General features: G+C 31.4%; 2 protein-coding genes across 3 annotated transcripts; both read right to left on the bottom strand.

Annotated features, from left to right (window-relative positions):
- Positions 1-492: 492 nt before the first annotated feature.
- LOC127735952 (uncharacterized) lies at positions 493-21,165 on the bottom strand. Of its 2 annotated transcripts, none has more exons than XM_052246411.1 (3): positions 20,436-21,165; positions 8,904-9,208; positions 493-6,794 (listed from the first exon to the last, which is right to left on the bottom strand). In XM_052246411.1, the coding sequence occupies exons 1-3, from the start codon at positions 20,488-20,490 to the stop codon at positions 3,501-3,503; spliced, it is 3,654 nt and encodes a 1,217-aa protein (XP_052102371.1). In that variant the 5' UTR covers positions 20,491-21,165; the 3' UTR covers positions 493-3,500. The 2 variants fall into 2 exon arrangements, with proteins under 2 accessions (XP_052102371.1, XP_052102370.1); XM_052246410.1 differs by lacking the exon at positions 20,436-21,165 and adding an exon at positions 14,545-14,909.
- On the bottom strand, positions 15,865-18,372 carry LOC127735957 (uncharacterized). The gene has a single exon (XM_052246422.1). The coding sequence runs from the start codon at positions 17,463-17,465 to the stop codon at positions 16,062-16,064; it is 1,404 nt and encodes a 467-aa protein (XP_052102382.1). The 5' UTR covers positions 17,466-18,372; the 3' UTR covers positions 15,865-16,061.
- Positions 21,166-22,386: the final 1,221 nt, after the last annotated feature.

Here is a 22,386-nt window from a genome sequence, read left to right as displayed (position 1 = left end):
GTTAAGTTTCTGTAATGCATTTAGTAATACCATTATCTTTAAGACTTTCAACATAAAATCAATGGTCAGTAAAGCAGGCGAGACATTTCAGCGTGTGCACTCTTGTTGTAATATTGTCTTGAACTATAGATGTATGTTGAAATACAGCTGTAGTAACTGTCTACAAGTCGAGGTGACTAACAGTTGATATATAAATAAGATGTGGTATGATTGCCAATGAGACAACTATCCACCAGAGCTTAAATGACATGGATATAAGCAATTATAGGTCACCGTAAGCCTTCAATAATGAGAAAAACCTATACAGTATAGTCAACTTTTAAAGGCCTATATGCATTGATATCTATTCATGATATTTAAAGATGATAAACTTTGTTCTCCTCCTAGTTGTGCCTCCAAAAGCTGGTACATGTACTGGAATTAAAGGCCAACTCTTACTTCATCCATCTTAAACTAAGATTTGTTATTATCATGGGAAATGTAAATCCAAAATATTTTATAACATTTTAATAATGTGAAATAATTAACAATTACTATAAACTAGAAAAAGTAACAAATTACAACTAAATATCAGATAACACAGAAAAAATCTTGTTCTTTTAATATTTGTATTATTTCTTAAATTTGAAATTTGCATATCTACATTGGACTTTTTCCCTGAATTATTTAAGTTTCATATATGTGGGTATATTACATATATATATTTGTTTTGTATCAAGTGAAAGAAAAGTAAAGAGATTTAAAGTTAAGTTGTTCATAAATAATAAGTCACCGGTTTAACACACATATTCTTTGGCCGAAATATTCAAAGTTCTTAAAAATGCAATTGTAACAACACAAATCAGAGAGAGAGAAAGAAAGAAAAAAGAAAAGTTACACTTAAAATATCCAAAGAACAAGATGTTTTTTGTTTGTATGTGTATAACAATAAAAACCACAAATAATGGCACTTGATGTAGCATATTAATTATTAATTAATATATTTTGATTATAAACACTTAGCTTATTTACCAGCCATTCTATGATATGAAAATAAGGCCGGAATGACACTACTTTTTAACTCAATTTTCTTAAAACTTTCCTTTGATCTTTCTGTGTGATAATTTTCAACCCCTAGCTATTGGACTGAGAATGGTTTTATAACAGTAAATAACTGTTATTTCAGAAATTAATGTGTCCATTTATTATTGCAAATCCTTGACTTCTGGCAAAAATGCAAATTCTAATTAATGTGATTGCAAAATATTTTTTTAGAAAAATCCCTTTTGAAATTATGAATGCAGGTATTTATTTTTGTGAACCTTATACTGTTGCATTTTTCACAATAATTTCTGAATTTACAATAGATTGAAGATGATGTCATTGATGTTACTTGGGAAAATATCAATAAACAGATTATCTTTTGGTCTTCAAAGTGAGGAAGTTTCTTAGCTTCAACTCATCTCAGGCTATTACCCTTCGATGAGATTGTAGCTGGAAAACTCCCTCTCTTGTTTTCAGAATCAAAGATAGATATCTTTATTCACAGTTAACGTGACGATACCCAAATTGCACCTATTTGACAGTTTTTTCACCTACTTTTATTTATGACCCAGGCAAAACTTTCCATTCTGTGTTTATTTTGTAGATGTGTCATTATTTACTATATGGTTCCACCAATATAATTTTGTATCTATATTGAATCATAGAAAAGTGGGTTTGAACCGACCTCCAAACGATCCATGATTCTGTAATGAGGAGTACCTAAATTGCAACCATGCTTAAATTCACATCCTTAAAAATCGAATAACAGATGTTTTGTTTTATTTCTTCAAATATTTAGAACAATTTGACATTAGTCCATGCTTACTATTCATTTTTTAAGAATTGAATGCTTGTAACATATTTAATTTGCTCATTTTTAAAAGATGACTTTTTGTGAACTTTTTCCAGTGAATGCTTAATCTGTTGATATGTACTGTGAACGTTTTGTGTATATTTAGATATATTTGCCTTTGTTGATAGACGTATATAATGTCAAATCATAAAAATACAAATTATCTAGTCTCAAAGAAAAATTGTAAGATTTCTGCAGCAATTTGTGTTGAATAGGTGAAATTTAGGTACTGTGACGTTAGCAAATACTCTCAAACTTCATCATGACCCTATAGATATGACCCTATAGATATATCAATGTTAGTATAGTTACAGACAATCATACCGACAAGAAAAATTGCTTTCATACTGAAATGAGTTAGATATCAAAATAAGGATTTACAAGCCACACACTAATACTAGAAAACAAGAATGGAACGGACTGCATTATTATACTGGAAAAATCACATTTTTAAATATTTGTAACTACCAATATTAATAAGAAACGAAATTTGATTAATGAAAGCTTCAGTCTTTACTCTTTACTGGACAAATAGAAGTTTTTAAAAATTATCTCTACATTAAATAGAATAGCCAATACACTATATGATTATAGCAATTGTTAAACATGGTGTATTTACGCTTGTACTTATTACTGAGTATACTATATAATATAATACATGTATTTTTTATGCATATATTGTACAAGCAATATAAAAATATTGTATCTGTAAACAGGAATTTTATTAATTTGTTTACAAAACATTATCAGATGTAAGTTTATGTAACTTGTTTTGATTTGGTTATTTTGATTCAGTAAAAATAGTCTATGCCATTCAAATTAGTTATTTTATATTGTCATGATGCCAAAGTATCTTAATTTTAGAAGGTATTTTATTTTTGTCATACATTATTATATTTAAGAATTCATTTTTCTTAAAATGAAAAAAACCAAAAAAAACATTATTTAAAAGTCACTGTTATAGGCAGTTTATTCACATTTTACAACATTTTGAATGTTACACAATTGATAATGATAAAAAAGAGTAATCTCCCTTTCATCACCTAACTGATTGTCTTCTCAGCAATATAAATTTTTATCAGAACAGTTTTTTTAAATTTATTTATTATACCTACTATAGCTAAAAATCATTAATATTTTGATACTAACATGCCAAAAAATCTACAAATATCGCTTTGACCTTTTAGTTTTTCAGCTTTTAAAAGTTCATATTTTGACTGTCCAAACATGGGGTCTCAAGCATTCTATGATGAAGGTTATTCCAGAAACATGCACTCAGAAATCTGAATGATAAAGTTTTTACGGACTATGTTATCTGTCAAATAATCTGATAAGGTATGTATATATAGCCCCATTATAAGGAGATAAAAGGTCAAGATTTGTAAATTATTGTTAAGAAGATTGTACCTGAGCATTTATAATTTTACCAATTGTTTCTGATTTGGTTGATATTTGGATTTCACTGAAAATTTATTTTAACGCAATCTTTCATCCCAACATTATGTTTGTAACACTAACATTTTGGTCTGTAGGTTAAAGAAAATTTTTACCTTGTCTTTTTTAATTGTCATACCACAACTTCTATAGTGTTTGGATTTTATAGGGTTGATGTTCTTGAAACTTATCAGAAAAGGTAGTTTGAATAAGAAAAAGAGCTCTCACTTGTAGTGGACAAGTACATGGGACTAACAGATATTCCATAATAAGTACATATTACTTCAACAGCTCTTTCTAAAGTTTGTAAAACCCAAATACAGACACATGTACAGAAATTATCTATTGCAAGTCGATAGTCATTTTCCAGAGATACTGCTGTTCCAAAGCACCAAATTGCCTCTTCAATAACTCCCATCTCCATCATTGAATATCCAAGCACTGAGTATAAAATTGGAATATCATAATCTAATGTTTCCATAAGGAGATCGATTAGATTGTCCTCGGCAAGTTTTGTATGGCCCAAGTTTATATGGGATAATATCAATAAATATCTGGCAAGGGAGGATGGTGGGAGTACGACTTCTTCTTGACAGTCCACTTCATCTTGTAGGACATCTGGTAGAGTGACTTTTTCTAAACCACCATACACCAGATCTTGTGCTGTTTCAATGTCCTCTATCTCTAGAACAGTTTTCAAATGTTTAACAGCATCAACATAATTATTTTGGCTAAATAAAAAATTTGCATAACGAATAGTTATTACTGGGTTTTTCCCAAGAGCTAGAGCTTCCTGGAAGTATTTTTCAGTGGCCACAATCATTTCCAACTCGCTATCGACGTCATCACAAAGACAGGCTTTTACATAACACATTGCTGCAAGATCTCCTAATGTTGAAACGACTTCGGGCCCTAAATTTCCATTATGAATTTCTCTGTAGACCTCTAAGCTTTCATTATACGAATCAATTGCTTTATCCACATCTCCTGCTCCACAGTACATTTGTCCAAGAGAATGAAGAGTAGCGGCCAAGTCTCCTTTAATATCATCTCCCATCGTTTCTTGCATGTCATGAGCTTGTTCCAGATAGTGTACTGCATTTTGATATTGTTGCATGCTAATGTGAGCCTCTGCAGATTTGCTAACAAGCTGGTTGTGCATTGACATTTCATCAGAATTGGCATTTGCATCAAAAACTTCGTTGAAGGAAATCTGACTTTCACAATCTCCATACTCCAGGGCTTCATTGTAGAATTGTAAAGCTGATTTATAATCGTACTGAGCAAAATAACAATCTCCTAAAATTTGCAATACTCTCATGAACTGTCGACGATCTCTATTTTTAGATGCCATTAATACTGATCTTGCCACTGAAAGATATTTGATTGCTTTCTGATGCAAGTTCAGATTATTGTAAGAATTTCCCATGACATAGAGAACTTGGCAAACAAGCCAGAATTTATGCTTTGGTAATTCTGGTAACTTATCACCATGTAGGGCACAAAATATTTCGAAAGCCTGAAAACACATTGATACACAACGATGATAATTTCTCATTTTATAGAATGTAATTCCCATTAAGGCCAGTAAAAGTCCATGGAAAAATGTACTTTTAAGCGAAAAGGCATACTTTACCATGTGTAAAGCCAGTTCAAAGGTTGATGCAGCTCTTGGAAACATTAGCAGCATAAAACTAGAGACACCAAGCATACACAACACATGAGCATTTTCTAAGACAAGATCTCGTCCTACTGATTGAGTATTCTTTAACATGGATAAAGATTTTTCATAGCAATCAAGTGCCTTATCATATTCTTTTTGCATAAAGTAACAGTCCGCTAATCTTCTAGTCGATCTTGCAACCAAATCTGATTGCTTTCCCTCACTTTGACTTTCATGATTACGCAGGAGGTGTAAAGCTTCTTTGTAACACTGTATTGCATCATCAATATTCTGCTCTTCCTCAATTTTCTCAGGTGAAGAAAACTCAGATTTTGAACTTGATGTAGAGCTTGTAACATCATCAGATCCGTCTTTTTCGAAGAATTCACAAATGGCACCTATAGCATAACTGAACACAGCATTGTCTTTATCTCGACCAGTAACATAACCATTTCCTAGTTCCAATAAAGCAAGAGCTATTTCAAAATTAGCCTCATCATCTTGTAAGTCACGATAGGTCTCAAGCGCTTTGTTCAGTAATTTTAACCCCTGAGACATTTTTCCTTGTTTTGATTTTGCAGTTCCACAATTCTTGAGAAGTCTAGCATAAAATCTAAGCATGCCAGCAGTACCATCTTGAATTTCATCGACAATTTCTAACACTTGTTCATAGATGACTTCTGCATTTGCATATTCTTCCTCTGTCATTAGTTTATCTGCTAACTTAGCATAACATTTTGTCAAAGTCAGTTTAATACTATGATCATGTAAGGGGGAGACAACTTCTTTTTCTTTAATGCTTTCTCTTCTTTGAATGTCAATAATGTCTTTTTTCGAAGGTCCATTTGTATGATGTGGATTTGACGCTACTTGTACTACACTTTCAAAAGTACAGTTCTTGCGATCCCCTAAGAAGAAATCCCATCCTTCATTGTTTATGTCACTTGCAGCAAGTTCAAAACCAAGTGAATGTTCTTTGACAGGAGACTCTGATTCCTCGTCCGGTGGATGACCGTTACAAATTTCCCTATCTAAATCACTATGATCCCAATCTAAAGAACCTCCTGATACCACACTTTCTGTATCATCATTTTCATGCTTGGAATGATTCTGCCTTTTAAGAAAAAGTCTATTGAAAATAGTCCCTATATTTTTGGTTTGAAGTCTGTCATTACAGTACTGATGGAATTTGGATAGCCATGACAGGCCAGAATGGCTATCATCAGCACTTTGGTTTTCATTGGTTTTACTAATGATTTGAGAATGCATGGTTGAATATAGTGTGAATTTGTTTCCAGTAGATAAAGGAAACATACTTCTTGATGGTGTTCCAGGAGTATTGGGGAGAGAAAATGAACGAAAAGGGTCCAAATATTTTCTTGCTTCATGTTTCATACAATTATATAAAGCTCTATTTAGACTGTCTTCTAAAGGCTTACATTTCTGTTCAAGATCGTGCTTTTGTTCTGTGTACCATTCAATTGTATCATTTTCCATTTCTGTTTCTAATTCAGAATCACAAATTTCCATTGTATATTGAAGGAGAGCAATTGCATGCATACAAAGCCACTGCCATTCCATCGGATTGGACCGGCACATACGACTTCTTCGGGTGCAGACATCAGCAAGCCCATTCAATGTTTGAACAAGAATCTGTGTTGTATCTTCTGATTTTTCCTGCATTTGTTGATAGAGAAAAAGAAATTGCTTCTCTGCCTCATCAATCTGTGATGAGCTAAGCATTTTGACAGCTATGTCATAGGAGTCAGACAAACTGCCACTGGATGTGGTTGACTCATTTTGACTCGTCTGCTCAACCATCTGAAAAAACAAAGATACGTAATTTTGTATTTATCATGTAAGTGAAGGATTTTATGTTCTACATCCAAAATTTCATACATTTAACTTTTTCTCTTGCAAGTTGTCAGATTTATTTTGATTTTAGCGAAGCAGGTTTAAAAATCATTAGAATGTCTTTGGTGGTGTTAATTTATGGTTAAGTTCCCTGAAGCAATACTTATCTTATTACGAAACAAATATTGGCTTTTAAGTTCGACTTAATTGAATCTTTGGGAGGAAACTTTTGAAGTTCTGTCGAATTACCAAGTCTGGCCCCTTAAATTGCAAATAAAATGAAAAATTTTCAATCCTTACATAGTTGTCAATTTATTGATTAAAAAATAGGTTGATATTATCTGAATAATTTAGTGTAGAAATGTCATTGGCATGTTAAAATTGACACATTTGATCTAAATTTATCTTCTTTATAGTTTTGACAAAATTAGAAATGAGCCACAACCTTACCCAAAAGATATTTTTATCTGAATTAACATCTTTCTTTAAGATATCTTGTAGCAAAATCTTTTTAAGTAAGGTTGTGACTTAAATCTAGATGTAATTGACATGGTCTCAAAATGAGGTTAATTTGCAAATTTGCTTTGATGCAATGAGTTTGAAGTCCTAAAGCAAATATGCAAGACAAATTTTTTAAATGTAGATACTGATATGTAACAGTTGAATATCTTGTGAACATCTGAAGTATATTACTTGATAGCTTTGTAATACTTTTTGATTGTTTATTTAAAGGGGGGCTAAAAAAAGTCTACTTCATGGATTCAAATGATTTACTCAAAAGCCTCTGTAAACTTCTTTTTATTGGGATTTATGGTTTGTCCGGTTGCCCTAAGATACTCCATACTTCCTTTCATTTATATCTTCACTATTATTTCAGATTTCCAAACAAGCAAAACACGATCTAATAGGCAAAAAATTGTATGGAGAATTTATTCCATGTAGAGAAAATTAATATTATAAGTTTAAATCTTTAGTAATGACAATTTACAAGGAAGAAAAAACACAAACTCTTTCATGTGTACAGTCAAAAGATAAAATAGGGCATCAAATGAAAAGACTTATTTTGTTTTCTTTTATGTAGAAGTATAAGTACAATTAACTTTAAAAGTTAAATATTTATTTAGAATTAAATAGACCAACAACATTATTGAAGTAAATATCATGTGACAGGAATAGATTTCATTATCCAAAATTAGTAGATCTGATAGAGAATAAGACAGCAACCCAATAAACAAATGATAAAAAGACATCTTCTTGGAAGTTTGGTATGATTGTGACTTTGACTTTTGGCTAGCAGAAATGAATAACCAAATTCATTGAAACTAAATATTCAGTTACACCACAGTTCAAAATAAAGTTCATCTAATTATATATCAGTAGTTGTGTTTTTACTATTGACCTATTGTGGTAAGATAGAATGAATTTTTATGCCCCACCTACGATAGTAGTAGGGGCATTATGTTTTCTGGTCTGTGCGTTGAAACTTGAAACTTGAAACTTAGTTCACATGTTCCCTATGATATGATCTTTCTAATTATAATGCCAAATTAGAGTTTTGACCCCCAATTTCACAGTCCACTGAACATAGAAAATGATAGTGCGAGTGGGGCATCCTGTACTATGGACACATTCTTGTTATTGACTGTTATAGATTGACAGGTATCAACCTTCATTTTATGTTTTGTTGAATTAATTATAGACAATATACATAACCACATTCAATTTTACTGCAAGAACAAGTGATGAAGAGAATAAACTAGTTACATTGTCAATGTCAATGGTATTTTTAGTTCACTTCAACAAAGTAGAGGAAATATTAAAGTAACTTTGGAGTCCATGTGTATATCCATATCCACAGTCGTATATGGAAAACTACTTGTCCTAATTCTATATATACATTTCCATATAATGTTTTGTTCATGTTGATATACAACAATGTACTTCTGATGGAGTTACTGCCCTTGGATGTAGGTGACAGGATTCATGTTGAACTTATTCATCTTTTAAAGTTGTTTCATGTTTCAGTACATGTGTGTATAATATAATGTAAATGTGTAAAAATAGGATTATACTTACATTGCTGTCCTTTAGATTAGCATTGGTATCAAATTCTTTGCTGTCATTATCTACAGTGGAATCACTACCAGATAACTTATAGGTCACTGATCCATCGTCGGTTGAGGAAGATTTAGACGAGCCTACTACTGAGCCACTACTTAATGAAGACTTGTATGATCCAGAGCTGGAAGATGATCTGTATGAACCAATAGTAGAACTACTACTGGATGATGAAGACTTAGATGAACCAATCAAATCATGTCTTGGAAAGACCACATTGGATGATGACATCTGGTATGTCTTTGATTCGTGAAGGGGTACATCTGTAAAAAATTTAAAAAAAAAACAATTTGTAAATGTTGATATTGATCATTCGATATAGATTGCTATCAACGACATTTTGTTATTTTGCGGTCACTCTTTATTTTCAACTAATCTTTTCTAAATCTGAAGGGTGAGGTCGTAACAACTGTAACTATGTGAATAAAACAAAATTTTTTTGATCAGCTTTCATTGTATTATACTGACCCTGTCCTTGATTCCCATGCCTCAGGTCATTAGGCAGAAATTTATTTGTCACATTGAAAGTAATACAAAATTCAGTATATTTTCCAAAAATGCTGGTTACAGATTTACTACATACCATCAATCTAATAAGTAATGGAAACAAAGACCTTTGATGTCTTTGTTCACTGTGAAATGGATCTAAATACAACTGGGTATGATGTAAACTACTGTTATATAATTAGAATGGCGGGTCGCCCTATAGTGATCAGTCTGTCTGCTCTATATCTAGAGAACCGTTATCATTTCATACTTTATACTTTACATGTATATTAAACAACACCAGAGGGTGTGTCATAATGTTTGTACAACTTCCTAGGTCAAAGGTCAAGGTCAAAAACTTTGGTTCAGTTGACAACCCCATGTCCTATGGTAAAGATAGAAATTTTTTACCACACATTATTCACAGCGGGGCCCACAGAGATGGCTCCCATCTCAATGATGTCTAGATAGTTCACCAATGATATTTGGCCTCCAATGTTGTATTTTTATTATCAGAAAAATGTTTGTCTTTTGAAAAAGGAATATAAATGATCAAAATTCCTTTTATTAAATTAGACATGTAGCATAACAGTAGAAGGAAGATCAATATTCTAAGTTCTGTCTTTTTATGCCTCTGTGATGGTAGATATGGAGACACCTCTATCCAAAGGCTATATTCTTATTTGTCTGCCTATAGATACATCATTCTCTAGCTAACTTTTCTGACAGTTTTTATGCTGGAAGCTTTTTTTAAATTACAGGCCTACAAATTACATTTCCTACAGTTATTAATCTAGATTCTTTTCATTTTCACAATGTTTACCAAAGGTGTACCTAATTTTATGATTGCATCACTTTGTGTAAATGACATCTTTCACTGGTTTATGATCAAAACATAAAACACTACTTACCTCAAAAACAAAGTTTAATGAGATATTGAGATAATAATCTCATCAAAGATGTGAATTTTGTTAAATTACTTTCAATAATAAAGACTGTAGTGTTCATTGATATGAGGTTGTGTTCTGCTAACTTATAAATCATATTGTAGATTGATGTAAAAATTAAATTAGTTTTTAATTTGTCAGGAAAATGTTTTTTTTCAACTCTACAACATCAAAATTATTTATTGAAGATGTACAAAGGTTTTTTATATGCCCCACCTACGATAGTAGTAGGGGCATTATGTCTTCTGGTCTGTGGGTCTGTTCGTCCGTCCGTCTGTCCGTCTGTCCCGCTTCAGGTTAAAGTTTTTGGTCAAGGTAGTTTTTGATGAAGTTGAAGTCCAATCAACTTGAAACTTAGGACACATGTTCCCTATGATATGATCTTTCTAATTTTAATGTCAAATTAGAGTTTTTACCCCAATTTCATGGTCCACTGAACATAGTAAATGATAGTGTGAGTGGGGCATCCATGTACTACGGACACATTCTTGTTCTGTTTTTGTCATTTTCATTTCACAGTTGATTTGATTTGATAGATTAAATGGTTAATTTTCATTAAAATTTTTTACAAATAGGTAAGAAACTTATGTATTATGCAGTGTTTTTATATATATATTTCATTATAACATCATAAAATAAATTTATTGGTATGTCTTTTTTTCTAAAGAATTATAAGATGCTGAAAATGATAATTTTCCCCCAAACCTGGCTATCATGGTTCATTGTTGTATGGTAAATTCATATTTTTTCCTTTTTTTTTTTGTAAAATTTTATACAGAGTCATGCTTCAGTTTTGTATCATGATGTTTATAATGTGTACAGAATTAGCAACTATTTTCTCTAAAAATCTTACTGGGATTAATACAGTAAAATCATGAACATTAAAGTATAATTTACAATCAATTTTAATGGTTATATTTTTTACGAATAGAGCCACAGAAGCTAATTTTGGATGAAGTCTTAGTACATACATTTGTACATGTAGTTGGATATAAAGAAAAAAGTACATACATTTGTACATTTAGTTGCATATAAAGAAAGTTAAGAAAGGCGTTACCATTAAAAACAAAAGCACTTCAATAAAGTTTTCTTTGTTAATAATCAGGGGCCGATCCAGGGTTCAATGTATTATCTATAATAGTAAAAGTAGCACTGAACGTAGCAAAGTAAAACAATTGACAATTATATGCCAAAAAAAGAGATTTTTTCCCAACAAAAAATGGGGAAGGGGCACAAGTCCTCTACACCCCCATCTAAATCATTACTGATAATTCTTCCAGAAATGAATGATCTGAAGAAGTCTATTGTACAGTGAAATAATGTTATAAAAATGACAGATTATAGTATATGTTACACTTCAGGCAGTTTTCTTTTATGTAAACATTAGTGTATATGAAAGTACTTATCTTGTTATGAATAACTCTTTTGACCTTTTCAAGTTTTACATGTATATTCTATTTGAACGTCACTAGGGATGTGTTTATTGAAGAATGCAGACATGTGTAAAATATTTGTTTTTTGTTCATTATTTTGTACATAAATTAGGCCATTAGTTTTCTCGTCTGAATTGTTTTACATTTCTCATTTCGGGGCCTTTTATAGCTGTCTATGCGGTATGGGCTTTGCTCATTGTTGGGGGCCATACAGTGACCTATAGTTATTAATTTCTGTGTCATTTGGTCTCTTGTGGAGAGTTGTCTCATTGGCAATCATAACACATCTTCTTTTTATATGAATACTTTAAAAAGTTTTGACATATGAATTTTGTATTACAAGAGAAAGTTACGTATATAATGTTAACTCACTCGGTTCGTTATGATCATTTTCAGGTGTATTATTAGTAAATTGCTTTATTTTTTTTCTTGTTGCTGTAAAGAAGGCATATTGGACTGTAATTGCCCTATCAAACTAGCTAGACAGCACTTATTCCATTGAGAAATTGTTTAACTTATTGACATATTTGTAGAACTTTTCATGGGAAATCAGATTCAAATACTGATTTTTAATATTAGCAATCTTAAATAAAATATAAGAAAATAATGATATATAATCAATCTCCAGTTTACATACCTGATTCCTGCATGTTAACCAAAATATTGAAGGTCAGATTTACCAGGTGTGCTAAATTCAAAAATAGGTCATATTTTTTGTTCAAAATATTTAATCAAAATGGACTTAAGGCTATCAGTATTATAATATGTTTATGGTTTACCTGTTTATTGTATACTTTATCAATGGAACACACCATGAAGGACATACTGTGTTTCAAATTAGTTCATAAAAGATAAAAATACATGTACCAGATAATATTAGGCCAAAATGAAAATATTCATCGATTGTCTCGATTTTTATATGGATTCCCTCCCCTATCTGTCCCAACATTCACAATGTAAAAAAGATAACAATATTCATTTTCAACTTGGGGAAAAAAACTTTTATGACCGATTGATTAGAACTTAATTTTTTTATTACCAATACATGTATATCCATAGAAGTACAATTTATCAAACCAACATATTTTGGCCATTTGTAAGTCATATATTGGAGGTGTAATGATGAAATTTCACAGTTTATGAAAGGTTATCTTTAAAGGTACCTCAATACTAAAAAATACAAAACCTAATTTAAATATTATTTTATGTATACTTTTAAATGGTAATCAGGGTAACTACCAGTGACACATGGAACAACACATTTTGTACACTCTTTTCCTTTTTTACAACAAAAAATCTTTTTTTGAAACGCAGGTATCTTGCTATAATTTATACTACATGCACTTTAAAGGTAGTTTTACTGTTGGAAACATTTATTATATACTTAGAGCCTCATATTAGTTGTACTCCACTGAACTGTAAGACTGTTGAATTACTGTATAGTGTCTGGCTGTTAGTAATGATTGTAGGTAGTCTAACCCTGAGAATTTTAGACCTTTAATTAGAATAGTTGAGAGAAATGTTTTATTTATCTCTTTTTAAAGAGATTTATTCACTCATTTAAGATACTTGTATGTGGAGGTGTTAGATTTAAATACTTGTAATGATGTGAACGTAAATTTCCAAACTTTATGAATGAAGTGTAATTTTATTATCACTTTATGATTTACATAATAATACAAATATGTGATTCATAACATTGATAAATGTGCATATTTTGTTGTATGTAAAAAAGGATAGTCTAGTGAATCCCATTGAGCATAAAATATGTCATACACATTTTGAGAAACATACAATTTTACAGAAATTTCAGCGTTTTTAAATGTCGATGAAAAGTCAAAAGAAGTTCAATGTCTCAATAAGATTTGATTAATATCCAGTGGCAAGTATTTCATGCATATTCGAGACAATGACAAAGGTTATGCAGAGGATCAACCAGTTTTAATGCAGGAAATATTAACAACCAAAGGAGAAAGAGATAATATTGGGTGTGTACAGAATATAACCATGCAACAGGTTAACTACAGACCCAATAAATAGTTATTCTGTTTCATGTGAAGAGAGCAGCTGAGCTGAGTAAACATATATCTGCATAAAATATCAACTGTAAATAAAGCAATGTTGGCACAGTGACAAGAGCAAATAACAATGTATCCATGGAGATTCAGAACCTGACATATGGACACTTTTCAACTGTTGAAAACCATATTACAAAATTTAGATATCTTGATATTTTTTGTGGCTGGTTTTTGTCTATGTCTATCCTAAACCTCTTTTTCTTCATATTTATAGTCTGCCCAAAGGATCATTCATGTCTTCATGGTATATAAATTTTTAACCATGAAATATATTATATAATAGAAAATAATACATATTAAAAACTAGATGCATTCTAAAAAGTATTTTGAGTTAAAAGGAAAACTATGCATTTTATGCTGTGTCCATTGGAATGTTTTTATAAGTAAATTGCTTGTGGAATGGATTTAATTCTGTTTTAACATTTCTGATTCAATTAAATTTATATTCAAAACTGAAAACCATTTATTTTTTCCTTTTAAAATACTATGTACATTTGTGGAAATATAACTGCAAACTCAGCAACTTTGTACAATCTTCAAAGTAATGACTGTAATTAATGATTATATATTATGCAACCTAACGCCCTGATCAAATTAGACATCTTCACGGTCAAGATGACCAAAAGTATTATAAAACAAGAAAATGTTTCAATACCTTGCAAGACCATAAGACATTTTGGCCTGTCATCCCAAAGATAATTCTCTGAATTTTCTGTTGAGGAAACCATTGTAAACGTCCATGCAATTTAATGTATTCCACCATAATATTCTAAACATTGTACAATCAATATCAGAAAACATTCCAGTTTATTGATCCGTCTGCTTTCTAGTTGCACAAATAAAGAGTATTGGTGAATAAAATATTAGCTTTAAGCTTCCTGAATACATCTTAGATCTGATTATTTACATATTTTGCAATGTATTTGAATGCTTGTTGCAATAATGTCATCAATTGTCTTCTCATTTTGTCAAGGTCATTAAACTTTTTTATTAGTTTTTTTATCACATGGTTATGTAATTTGAATTATCTATAAATGACATTATTGATTCTTTGTTCTTTGATGTGCATGCAAATTAATGTAACAATTGTTTTCTCTTTAGGTTTTATAATAGATTATTATTTTTTTTAAGCATGCATGATAGTGGTACTTTAAGATATTTAAAATTCCTATTTTATATATTGTAGTGTACTCTACCAGTAAAAGTAAGCCTCTAAAACATTGTGCTGCTATTTTTAATGTTATAGCAACACCAGCACAGATTCCAACATACAACTGAATTTATTCTTGCTAAAATTTATATACTTGATTGGAGGGTTATTCCTTTAATTATTTAGGAATGTATATTTCAAATGCATACAGAATTTTATGTTTAAAAACATTTCAGATCAGTTGGTAACTTTTCGCATATTTGAAATATTTATGAATGACAAAACCTCTTGAACAAAGGCATATATCTGTTTTTATTATCGTCATAGTTGTTATGATCGCTGTGCATTTAACTTAAATTGTTCTTAGAATGATACTTCTAAAATCTTTCATTATACAAGCTGTGATACTGTCTGTCTGTCTGTCTAAGAGGAGATTTAGGTTAAACATTAATGAAAAAGCAAAAATACAAAACAAAACAAAACTCAATCCAAGTCCATTTGTCCGTCTGTACAAGCTGTTTTCAGGATAGAACTTTTTAATGTTCTGAAGGTCAGAGTTAAGTTCACAAACATAGTTCAGCTTTATATACTCCATAGTCTGATCATATCTGAGCTTAGAACAAATGAATGTTTGGAAGGAAATATTTAGTAAAATTGTTGCCCAATAACAGAGGTGTGTTTTGTAAAATTGTGGCTACACTATGGTTAATTGTTGCTTGTTGAAGGTCCCTACTACACTAGGAGATATTTTGCTAATTAGATCGGGATATTTATCTGCAAGGTCAAGGTCAGGAATAATTCAGCTTTATATAATGTAAAAGATCACAAATGACAAAATGTTTATTAATAGATCGTGCATAGGGTGGCATGGCCTTGATATTGCAAACTGACATTACTGAGTATATAAACCGAATCGTTCTAGTTTTCAAATGATTTATTGAAGTCATTTTGTCTGTGGTAGAGGTATTGTTGTATTTAGTATCAGACATTTTAAATTTTGTGTTATTTCAAATCTGACCTTCTTAACAAGGATCATCAATATTTACTGTGGTAAAAATGAGTTCTTTTCCTCCAGTCAAGCAAACGCGTCTTTTGTTTTTCAATTCCTCCATTTTTTGCTGAAAAATATTTTTGACATTAAACGGGAGTGTCCTTGAAACTTTCAATGGAGTAATTTTAACATGTCCTTTCTCTTTTGCAGGAGACATAAAAGTTATTACTTTCACTTGTCCAATTTCTTTTGTTTGTAAACGCCTTGATAAATATTTGTCTTTACTTAGCGTAGCCTTTTCATATGACCAGTCACATTTATCTTCAGGACTCGAATCTGACGGGTTTATATCCTGATTTATATCGTGTCTACTTTCACTTTTGTTTGACCTTTCTTTTAATGATTTCATTAATTGCCATATAAGGACGTCATCCTCGTCTATTTCTTGATTTGAATTATCAATGTTCAATCTATTCACCATATCATTAACTACTCCTTTCTTGTCAGGAACGTTACAGTTTTTTACCAGAATGTCATAGTGTCCATTTTCTTTAAGCTTTTTCACCTTTTCATTTGCCTCTTTAGAAATTCCAGGTTTAGAAGAGGACTTGCTCATAACTGTACACTGTACCTCGTTTTCTCCAACCACAATAGTGTCTTCTTTTAAAGCTGCCAGGTTGGCTATAGTTTTAGGTCTTGCTCCTTGGTTCTCATATTTAGATGTTAGTTCGTCGTCAGGTAAATTTTCTTCAGTACTTGTAATAATGTCATTTCCATTTAAATCACTTAACACTGATACTTGGAGAGAATTTTCCTCAAATGTTGAAAAGGTGGAATTTTCTGGTGTTTCTGAGTTGCCATTCGAACAATTGCTGCCGTTTGGTCCTGTATTGGCATTAATATTTCTATCACAGTATGTTTCTTTCTGTGAATTTTTCTCATTTTTATAATTTTCTAAAGTTTGAGAGGAAATCGTGTTATCATCTTGAACATTAAATTTACATTCTCCTGAAGAAGTCGTGCATAAATCCCTTTTTAAAGTTTGGCTTTCTGGTACATCACTGTCTGTCCATCCACAAGATTCAGAAATATTTCCAAAACTTTTGGTTTTGTCTTCAGTTGGAGACACAGATCTCCTTCTTGGTCGTATTAAAATAACTACATTTTCTGTTTCCTCGTCAATTCTGGTAATGGTTTTTATTTTTGAAGTCTCTTTCTCTTTTCTTAAATCACAGTCATATTTGTTTCGTTCAGATTGTTCCAGATGAGTTGCTGATGATTTCACGTCACATTTTTCAGAGTAATTCTGATCTTCGGTTAGTAAATGTTGAGGGACGTAGAAGGTTTCATATTCCTCTATGATAACCTCTTCCTCACTGCTGTCAAAAATGTCTTGATTTTCAGAATTGTCTCTGTCAAGTGAGTTATCTCCCATGTTGTGTCAAGATCACTTATAACTTCGGTTACGCCATTATCAGAGAAAATAATATAGGTCAGCCATGTTCATTTCATCTTACACTTATTTGACTATAAAAATTGGGATATTATCGAAAACATCCATAAATTTTATGTCTGTGCACACACAATCCTTTCTATGTTGTAAATACAAACTTAGGCTACATAAACCATTAAATATTTCTTTATCTCTGTATTTTTCAGATTTTCAATAGCACACTAAGAAAATAAAATATAACTGTCAACGTTATATCTGAAGGCAATGTTGTATAACTGGACACAGTAGCCAATTTTATTTCGAGAAAAGTTTGTCACGTTTGTAAAACTAGTATTTCTTTTTGATGAAGACATTTAGATTCGGCAAAATCACTCGAAATCTTATCACATAAGAGTCTGCTCTTGAAAAAGCCTTATAATATTTTCAGTCTCTCATAATTATAGTAAACCTTTAATGGCCACAGAAATTCATATATTTTTTTTAAGTCATGCTCCATAAATTTCAATCATTAGGTTCAGGTATGGATTAAAGCCAAAATTAAAAGCATCACTTGATCGGGTCAATGGTTAAATTATCTCCCGTAAGCTCTTATAAAATCACATCAAAGGAAAACGCATAAAACTTGTCCAATTAGAACGTGTATCAAACAAATCACTACTTATCCATGTTTCTTATTCACAATACTATATTCTGTAGTCACTTATTAGTTATTTTTACTTTACAAAATCCTTACATTCCCATGCACAAGTAAGAGGTTTTTAAGCATACATTCCTAAGCAGGTCTTTAATTTTATTTCATAATAATCCGAATTAAAGGTTAAAGGAATGATCCGTGTTTCATTTCATTCTTTTTCGTGCACAGTTTTTTATTAGAACAGTAGTAGTTTTCCACTTGTTTTTTTATTATGAAAATACTTCTCCATTAATATATTCCCACAAATTTTTTTGTAAAATAATTATGGAGATTATTAAAGTAAGTTACTCATCATCCTGTACGTAATTCATTCCTTTATAATGTCAAGTTATTCCCCACAGCAACTATATATACTATAAATACTATTTGAGCATGAAATGTATATGTAATGTATTTGAAGGGACCAATCGGTTTTCGATAATGTTTAATATATATCTGGATTTGGTTTAATATTATTTTTTATTATTATTTTAATGTTTTTGTATAACAAACATTTCTACAGGTGAAATGATGACCATGTATAGACGAAATAAAATATAAATAAAAACACATAAATGCAGTCAAACATAACAACGATTGTTTCGTTAAAATAATAGTTCAAAGGTTACCATCCAACGATATCGTCCAAATCAAAATATTGACTGCAAAGTATAATTTTTTTTTACTAAGATTCAGTAGGATGTCTGGTTGAACTTGGCAGGAATAGTGTATGTGCTGAATATAAAAATTAGGAGATACGGAATGATTGCCAATAAGATAACTATACTCTATAGACCAAAGAACTTCAGACTTCATACAACCAAGTTTGTTTGATAAATTCTATTATGTTCTCTGTAATCTATTGAACCGAACATTCGACGAAGTACTGATAGCATATCCTAAAATGGCTTAATGAGTTCCTGTTTAAAAAATTATATTCTATCTTCGAAACTTCTAGACAAGTGAAAGGCATAGTGAAAGTTTCTAATTTCGCTCCTTGAAACACCAGACTGCTATCGAGGTTTTTTCCGCACTTTGTTAGATAGTTCAGTCTTCATCTCTTTCCGGAAAATTGGACCTGTCACATCTTGGTAGGAATACAATCGCTTAGGCAATATAGTTCATAGTTATTCAGATAGGGGAATTTAGTTCAACTGAATAACGAGACTTGATAGCAAAGATCACACTTTTTTAGTCAGAAAATCTCCCATTAAAAGGGAGTTCTTATGATACCTGTTCCAGAATAGGTGTTATGCTCTTGATATTGTTTTATGTGATCCATATCTCTGATATAACTTTGGGAATATACAAATATATTCGTGACATCCGGATACGTTGGTTTGGTTGTGCGGGGCTGATGGAAGTTAAAATTGTCGTGGACTATTGGTCATCAGGAAACGAAGAAAAATTATTTTGAAAATTGTTACATATTTTATGATCCCGTTAATGTAATTATTGTCATTAAACCTGTTTTAGAACAAGTCGACTGATAGAGGTTGTGTCACGTGGTTTTAATTCTAGTAAATGCTTGCTTGTCTGACTGTAAACATATCCTTGTGTGTAAAGGTTTTCTTGAAAGAACAATGTGGAAATAAAATTAATGAGAGTGACTTTTTGGTGCTTAGTATTCGTCTATTAGTGTGCATATCAAACTGTTCTTGGGGTATCCTCATGCTGGTATGAAATATCACCACCGTCACATATAACCATGCAAGGAGTGTAAGGGTGTCTGATATGCTAGTGTTTACATTCAAGTCGGTTCAGGCTATCTGTGAGCACTTATAAAGAACTTACATTTAAGTCTTGTCGATTGTATGAAGTTTGGAATTGCAAGTTATAACCGTTGCGTTGCATCTAGAAGGACTTTGGTTAAAGCTTTAAGATTAATAAAGTTAAATCTTAAGTTCATTAGGATGTCTGGTTGAACTTGACAGGAATAGTGTATGTGCTGAATATAAAAAGTAGGAGATAGGAGATCACTTTCAATATTTGAACATGTTGAATAAAACCAACGCAGGACTAATAATATTATAGTTCCAAACAAAAATGATGGGGGTGTTAAATGCAAAAAGCTTTTTGCTATTCAAAGTGTAGTTTATGAATAGGAACTCTATTGAGTATTTATAGAACAATTGATAACACGAAAATACCTTAACACATGTACAATGACATACAAACAATTTGATAGTACATAAATGTACAAAGCATTATCAAAGTACAATCTATTCATAATAAAAGTAACACATTTTTGGTCAATCAATGAGAAACGTATTACTTACCTGTTAATGAGGATCGAGGTTCTATCCCAGAACTATAGGTATACCTCCACGACATTATTCTTCTGAACTAGTATGTCAGAATTCACTATATATGTATGATTAGGCAATCCTTAACTAACACCTACATGTTGAACATTTAAATTTAAATTTTCAAAACTTTAAAGACCTAAATATTAGTCATGTGTTTTCGTTTCAACGATCGATACAGTTATGGTTGTTGAACATGAACAAAATTTTTGGGGACGTCAAGTGAAAATAATTTGTAATGGGAGACAATCCGAAGACATTTGTTTTTCGTATTTGCCTTCAAGACTTTGTTGAACTTTTTATCAAAAACTTATTGCCAAAATCTTCAGTTTCAAGAGCAGTGCTTCTATAAAAGAGGGACGAAAGATACCAGAGGGACAGTCAAACTCATAGATCGAAAACAAACTGACAACGCCATGGCCAAAAATAAAAAGACAAACAGACAAATAATAGTACAGATGACACAACATAGAAAACTAAAGACTAGGCAACACGAACCCCACCAAAAACTGGGGGTGATCTCAGGTGCTCCGGAAGGATAAGCAGATCCTGCTCCACATGTGGCACCCGTCGTGTTGCTTATGTTATTACAAATCCGGTAAATAGTCTAATTCGGTAGTTCACATTCGTGAAAAGGGAAGGGTGTTGTAGTTACGACATAAGGAACATATTCGATATCATCTGTGAAACGGTTATTATAAGACGCGTGCTTATGAAGAATGCATGGTAAGTAAATGTGTTGACTGTTTATAAACTTATTATAATAAAATAAATCATCATCATTATTATTATTATTAAGACCAAACAAGAAAACTGAATACGAAAACAAGAAAAAATTGCCACCAAAATTTACTTTAATATGAAAGTGATTATGAAAATTGAACATTTCATCTATAATATTGTTGATTAGTAGTTTTTATTATTGACAGCAAATTCAGCATTTGCTCACCTTCCAATCGTTAATAGCAAGACTATTCATCATCTAAGATGGCAACCATATATCCTATTCCTTTTATAATCTTAGTATTTTCAGGGAAGTGCGCCTCAGTAACATTTTCTTTTTATAGAAAAGGTCGACTACATCTAAACTGCAAGCCAAGACGTAACATTACAAGATATCCACTATGTATAGGCGTCCGAAATTAAAAAAAGAAACCTGACAAATTTCGAGTTATGTATGCATCCATTAAATGTTCGACCAGCAATAAGTCTTTTAAGTTCTTCTGACTAGTGCTCTTACAGATGTTAAGGAACTCATCAACAATTTGTTTACAAAGCTTACGTTAACAGCGGTATATTAACTATTTCTAGAGTGCTACAAATTCGTTTGAGGTCTTGGGTAAGCTACGTTTCTCTGATGGCCAGTTGGTCTCCATTGTTTTGATGTATCCACTCAAACAACACTTCCACATAATATTACACAGACATTTTCATACTTAATGAAATAATAGTCTTAAGATAAATCTTGACGTATCTATATTTTGTCATAACAACGCCTTGTTAAATGATGAATCTAAGACCCCGTTCACACTAGCAAAGCCACTTCAATTTTGTTTGGTGATATTCATTTTCGTTTTTTATGAAGCATTCCTGTAAGTGTTTGGTATTGCAATATAGACTCACTCTGCATCTCAGTAATATCAATTGCAAAAGTTTTGTTTTGTTAAATCTCAGAAATGTCAAACGAAACACAGCTCGATAGATATTTTCAACAATACCCACAGACGTTAAGACAACTTACATGTAATCGCTCGTTCTAGATTTTTCTGAATATACTATTGACATTTGCCTAACTGAACTTATTCTTACTAAATGCAACGTAAAAAGTGGTGGTTGCCGTTTTTAGACCTCGATGATAAAATTTCTTAAGATTATCCTACAACTAAAATTCATGACACACGGGACGACTTTTACTTTCCTATTA

This window comes from Mytilus californianus, unplaced genomic scaffold (genome assembly GCF_021869535.1).
Source record: "Mytilus californianus isolate M0D057914Y unplaced genomic scaffold, xbMytCali1.0.p SCAF_3, whole genome shotgun sequence".
Taxonomy (NCBI): Eukaryota; Metazoa; Mollusca; class Bivalvia; order Mytilida; family Mytilidae; genus Mytilus; species Mytilus californianus.
Note: the sequence above shows the minus strand (reverse complement) of the source record. Positions and strands in the feature narration are given on the sequence as shown.

Bases quoted from the DNA above. Each gene is read 5' to 3' on its own strand.
- LOC127735952 (XM_052246410.1), bottom strand. From the start codon at position 14,617: ATGGTTTCCTCAACAGAAAATTCAGAGAATTATCTTTGGGATGACAGG. The intron at 9,209-14,544 runs GTATTGAAACAT...AATTTTTTACAG, and splicing joins ATGTCTTATGGTCTTGCAAG to ATGTACCCCTTCACGAATCA. The intron at 6,795-8,903 runs GTAAGTATAATC...TTGTTTTTTCAG, and splicing joins CTAATCTAAAGGACAGCAAT to ATGGTTGAGCAGACGAGTCA.
- LOC127735957 (XM_052246422.1), bottom strand. From the start codon at position 17,465: ATGGGAGATAACTCACTTGACAGAGACAATTCTGAAAATCAAGACATT.